General features: G+C 40.4%; 1 protein-coding gene across 3 annotated transcripts in view; it reads right to left on the reverse strand.

The window, feature by feature from the left end:
- Positions 1-405: 405 nt before the first annotated feature.
- LOC308095856 (G1/S-specific cyclin-E2-like) overlaps positions 406-6,000 on the reverse strand; it is a 6,164-nt gene continuing 569 nt past the window's right edge. For 2 of the 3 annotated variants that reach the window (XM_080442975.1, XM_080442976.1), the window contains exons 2-12: positions 5,259-5,292; positions 5,086-5,143; positions 4,840-4,890; positions 4,323-4,471; positions 3,728-3,863; positions 3,368-3,514; positions 2,918-3,013; positions 1,878-2,009; positions 1,471-1,582; positions 1,163-1,320; positions 406-847 (exon numbers count right to left, since the gene is read on the reverse strand). In XM_080442975.1, the coding sequence (XP_080299101.1) occupies positions 749-847; positions 1,163-1,320; positions 1,471-1,582; positions 1,878-2,009; positions 2,918-3,013; positions 3,368-3,514; positions 3,728-3,863; positions 4,323-4,471; positions 4,840-4,890; positions 5,086-5,143; positions 5,259-5,272 (1,152 nt within the window). In that variant the 5' untranslated portion in view covers positions 5,273-5,292 and the 3' untranslated portion in view covers positions 406-748. The remainder of the gene's footprint in view (positions 848-1,162; positions 1,321-1,470; positions 1,583-1,877; positions 2,010-2,917; positions 3,014-3,367; positions 3,515-3,727; positions 3,864-4,322; positions 4,472-4,839; positions 4,891-5,085; positions 5,144-5,258; positions 5,293-6,000) is intronic. The other variant, XM_080442977.1, reaches the window with a different exon arrangement.

Here is a 6,000-nt window from a genome sequence, read left to right on the forward strand (position 1 = left end):
AAAATAAACATTTTCAAATAAATACATTTACTTACTTTTTATCTGTACAAATGTTCATACGTGTTTAGTTTCCCTAACAAAACTAGGAAACTCCCTGAGGTATACATTAAATACCTTGGCTGGCTTTATTAACAAATCATAAATAATATGATAATGATAATGCTTTAAACTGAGCATTGACAGATTAGATAATTTTCCCCCTTTTGGCTATACATACAGAATTCATATTTGACATAGTATACAAAAGAAATTGCACAACTGAAATAAAGGAATGTCAACTACACATTCAGTTCGAGTCACAGCAAACAAAGCATTTTTGATGAAGTATTTAAAAGAAATCAATCTATTCAAAAGTTAACGTATATGGAATACTTGAACATTTTCACTAGTAAGAGAACATCAGGCTGCCATTGTTTTGCCATGCAGTGTCTTCAAAGACACATTGCTGTAGTGAGACCTTAAACATGGGGCCCTTTATTGCAACCCCCTGTCACCACAAATTCAGATACAAATTAAAACTTTTGCTAAGATTTCATCCATATTCACTCAGGATGACGCATTTGATCCCAGTCATGGAGGTTCTGAATTCTAGCGCCAAGTAAAATCCTCCTGTTCAGAAAGGTCATTTAGCTGATAACAACAGCAGCACTTTTTCCATCTCTTGGCCGCAAACTATCCTTGCAGTCGTCCTGTCTGGACCCGTCAAATCCAGTCCAGTTATTCTTGTTCTATTTAGCCTTTCCAAATGTCAGCGTGCAGTAGACTTCTCTGTACTGTTGGGTGGTGTCAGGAACTGGCTCTGCGTCTCCCTGTGACGGCTCAGCGCCTCCCTGTTATACACCTCATCCTGAAATGCATATAAAAGATCGTTTAACCACTTATGCCCTTTATATTTCACTGTACGCTGAATAGCAAAAAGTCAATTTGTCAATTTCCACTTATGATGACAAGAAAATGGAACACTCAAAAATGCTTAAAAAAACAATGTTGGTGCACCAGTATAAGCCTTGTCATATGCTGCTTATAATGTTGGTGATATACTGAAAGTATTTATTGCACAGTTATTCTAGTGCTGCTTCCGATAAAACATTTGCAGACAGTTATGATGCCATCATAGCCAATTTAATTAAAATCACAAAAGTATAAAACAAGGCATACTGACCAGCATGTCCATGTAGTCTGCATGTGTCTGGATGTTGTGACTGTCGTAGTGTTTCACGTTAGTAAAGTCCTTCAGCAAGACTTCGCCATAACGTGCTACCGTCTCTACAAAGGGAGCCATCCAATCAACACAGGGCTCGATGGCGTCCCATGACAAACCTGAGTTGGGTAAAAGAAAAAAGCAGTATGTTCAGTTTAGGGTTGTAATTCAAAGACCTAGCAAATGATTCAGTAAAACATAGCATTGTTGAAAGAAATGAACAGACGTGCGCACAGTGAATGTGTATTCCGATTCAGTATTGTACTTACGTGAAACTTTCTCAACCGTTTCAAACTGGATGAAATGGCACAGCACTGATGCAGCCAACACGCTGTACTGGAAGTCCAGTGAGTTTATGTTGAGGACACACAGATCTAAAAGCTACAAACAAAAATCGAGAAAGTGACAGGTCAGAATTGAACCAGCAACTTCACTACAGGCACATGGCATGTCCCTCACATCCCTATTAAAGTTAAACACAGCATCTGAGCCATGTAGGGATAATGTGGGAATTATTAAGGGAATGTCACTTTCAGTGGTGCCATTGATGCATTTGTTTATTTGGTGTGTTGGCAATCAGGTATTTTTGGCACATGACTTAGCTGAGTTGTATGACTACTCTAATATGCATTGTGGCTCATTTGAGCCTACCGTTCTCATATATAAATTTACATACCCGCGTAACTTGCACATAGATTTCGTGTGGAAACTGAGGTTGTAGAAGATCAGAGTTCTCCATTGACGCCATCTGCATGTAAAGTTTCAGCCACGACACGGTAGTCTCGGGACAAAGGTTCCAATTTAATGCCTGAAAAAGCAACAAAGGTAGAAACATGAAAATCTGTTGTGTGATTTATGCAAACAAGTCCCCTCATTTATGTAAAATAGCTTTACTTTGTACAGGCTCATGTTATAGAATGGAACTAGAAAAAGTGCTCCTCGGAGCACAGGTCTCCGCCAGGTCAGGTACGTTATTGTGGCCTCCTGGTGGCGCTATAATATGCCAATGTGAAAAGGGTGCCATTTATTCTTAGGTCTTTCATGGCAATCAGACACTGCATTCATGATTTGAGGCATTTTGTTCCAAAAATGTGTTTTGCTAAATTAGACCTGCTGGTGGCGCTATAACAGGCCAATGTGAAAAGGGTGGCATTTCTTCCTCGGCCTAGTGGGAATGTGCGTGTGAAAATTCACGGAAATCGCAAGCTGCGTGCATAGTTTGAGGCTTTTTGTTCAAAACGGACCAATCCTGCAAACTTTGGAAGCCAACCATAGGCAATGAGGATGGAATATGGGAAATCGGACAGATTTGTGTTGATCACATGACTATAGAGATACTGTGTACCGATTTGCATGACGTTTGGATAAAATCTGTAGGAGTAATGTTAAAAAAAAGGGTTTTGCACAAATCGGCCTCCTGGTGGCGCTATAACAGGCCCATGTGAAAAAGTTGGGGCAGAGGTTCTGAATTGGCATCCAGGGAGTGTGTGTGCACAGTTTCGGAGCGACCGGGCCAACGGTGCCAGAGATTAGCTGGTAACACACAGACAGGACGGACGGACGGACAGGGGCGAAAACACTCTCTCGCCATGCCTTTCGGCCTGGCGGAGACAATAACTGCCACACAAAGGAACACATACAGCCATATATATATACACCGTGCTGCTAAATGAAAGTTAAATCACATTGTGGTTCACTTTCAACCGAGTATATTACCTTCAAAATGATCAGTTCCATTTTAAGAATCTCATATTCCAGGCAGGCCCCATCTGTCACAAATGCCAACTCAGCCAACTTGGGAGGATATATTTCCTATGTGGGGAAGGGGAATATAAAATGAGTTACACTTAGCATCACAATTAAAAACACTTGCATATGCTAATGTTTTTGTTGTCTTGGTGCATTGTCACTAGTAGGCAAATGAGACACTACTGGATCTTATGATTGTTTCAGCTGATGGCCTGCTGAGTGTTTAGTGCCAAGCTGAGGCAATGTGTGAAATGAAGCAAGTCTTGAAAATACAGTGGACTTTTTTTTTAAAGGGGTTGTGAGGTGTACTCTGTTTAGCAGACAATCCCTAGCCATTAACGGTCCAGGGTAGTTTCCAAAAAGCATACTGAATTTTTGTCTGCATCAATGTAAGTTTTCATACATGCAATAGCTTACCTCCATCTTTGCTGCAATGAACAGACAGGTTATGCCAATAAGTTGCAGTCTGTCTTTATCAATGTTGTCTTGGCTCAACATGAACCGGTCAAAGTAGTCCTGTGCCAGGTACGCGGTCTGTCGATGCAGCGTGTAAACTTCACTCACCTTGGGAAAAGAAAAAATATAAAATGTAGTTTGTCTACAGCCACAATGTCATCCTCTGTACAAAACGATATGAGATACATCAATAAATAAGTAATGACCGCTGAGATTAATCATAATCAGCTTTATCATAACAAAGTACTATTAAAATGTGATTGCTGGAAAAGACAAACATTTAAAACCTAGATGAGCACAACAGGCCATCTTTTGCTTTACCTCAAATAACCAGTCCAGAAGGACTGATCTCATCCTGGGCGCTAATATGGGGTGCCGCTGCATGAAGCTCTTGCTGTGTGTGTACTTCTGTTCCTTGCCCAACATCTTCTCCCACACATCCTCGGGTGAACCCCAACTACATGAATGGGAATAAATAAATAAATTACAATTTATACTACACACCCTTACCGTAGTACTACAGGTAGAAGTACACTATCTGCTTCTGCTGTAAAACTTGAGGTAAAAAGATGTGGAAACTTTTCCAAGTCGCTGCTGATGAAAGTATTTTCAGACATAACGCATGGTTTTGGTGGAACACAGATTTCCTCAGTATTTGAGTACAAACGATGTGACGTCTCTCTATGAGTCAGCCGAGAAAATCAAATACCATTTTAATTTAGTCACGAAAGGGGAGTTGGCAAAGCCTAGCCTTTCCTAACTAGAGGATAATTAACGTCAACTGGCTCAAGTTGCCAATAGGCTTACATTTATCACCCGCTAAGTGAGTAACAAGTATATTAGTTAAAAGGAAGACCTGGAAAGGAAGTTGTGACAATGGTTGTAGGATGTGAGCCTGTGTTACTTTGTTATTCACCTGAGTAGTGGGAGGGGAGATGGCTGTATCCGATTGTCTCTGGTTGTGAGGCTCACATTGCTGGACTCATCACAGGGCTTGTTGACACTCTTCTCAGGGGTCTCAATGAGAATACAGGGATTGGTAACACCTTCAAGTACCAACTGGTTCTGAAATGGAAATTATGCATGTTGAGAGCTTTACAAGAAAAGTCAGAACATTTGAATGACATTCTTATCTTTAGACGGAGCAGGAGCCTAATTGCTCTAATTAAATAGCCACACCGGCTAGTCAGTGGATAACCACTATAGAAGTGGCAGTTAAATTAATTGAATAACCCCCTCTCTCCAAATGACTGATTTCCAGGTAAACAGTCTAGAAGACGATACAAACACACAGGCGATAGCTAAAGATTTTTCAGTAATTGGCCAGTGACTGATAAACAAGCATAGAGGCCTACAATTAGAGCGGAGACAGGATATTATGCATTTGTTGTGTTGATTCAAAATAAAGGGAAGTCCTGAGTAAATTGCCCTACCTTCTCATTTTGCCATTTTGACAAGGGCTGGTACTTTTTTCTGTTGATCAGCTGAAAGCAACAGTTACATTATGTCACACATCATATTACCTGTTGCACATACAATAATGGCAGCAAAAATGTGTTCCTAGTGGTTCAAGGGTTAAAGCACACAAATACATTCATATTTCTGTGTCCCTAAAATGTTCATGACCAAGAGGGTATCAGGTAAACACACCAATCTTTAATACACTAAAAAATTCTTACCTTTGTTATCTTGCCTTTCTGAATTGGGCCATTTTCAGATTTTGAGTGCAGGCGACCACTGTGGAGAAAGATTGCACTTCATTAAGTATACTTACTTAAATCTACCAATTGTCAAAGGTTAGTGGTACAATTATATGAAATGAATATACAAATTTAGCAGCTGTAGCCATTACCTTTGTCTCGTCATGTTTATGGAGAGTGAGGCTTCTGTAAAATGAAAACAAACACAAAGTTAGCATGTAGTCAATGATGTTGGTTGACAGTAAAACACCAGGAAGTGTAAACGTCTGGCAGTATTTATAGCTTTCTTGGTTTCCATACACATTACACTTCATTCTAACCCAAATACAGTTAACATAACTTACTAGACAAGATGATACTTGACGCACCGTATCAGGAACTATGATCTTTTAAAGTATTATAGCGCATTTGAATTCTGGACGCGCCAACAATTAGCGCGTAAACTTGACAGGCTCCACAAGTTCTACCAGTGAAAATAAAACCTGACTCTCAATCGTAACAATCTGTTGGGCCTAATCACACTACAGCCCTACTAGCCCTGTCCACGGGACTATTCAATTACACAACAAAAAGTGACCAAATACCACACACAAAGGAGCTTGGAATGATAGCCTAGCTCCCTCCAAAAAGTAGCAGCAGCTGCTGCTGGACCAAGAGCCACAGCAGCAGCGCCAATGACACAAAGACCACAGAAGATCAGATCAGATCACATTGAAAAGCTGTGGTTATCAAACTTTTACATTTCAAGGTCTCCCCTTAACTCTGATAGTATACAAATGGAACCAAATGGACCCGTTAGGGTCCATTTGGTTCCATTTGTATACTGTCAGAGTTACAGACTTGTAAGGGTACATTTAGACCCCCCCAAAAGGAACACAGAGAGTCCCTGGACCC

The sequence above is a fragment of the Gymnoscopelus braueri genome (assembly GCF_963280865.1).
Source record: "Gymnoscopelus braueri genome assembly, chromosome: 11".
Lineage (NCBI taxonomy): Eukaryota > Metazoa > Chordata > Actinopteri > Myctophiformes > Myctophidae > Gymnoscopelus > Gymnoscopelus braueri.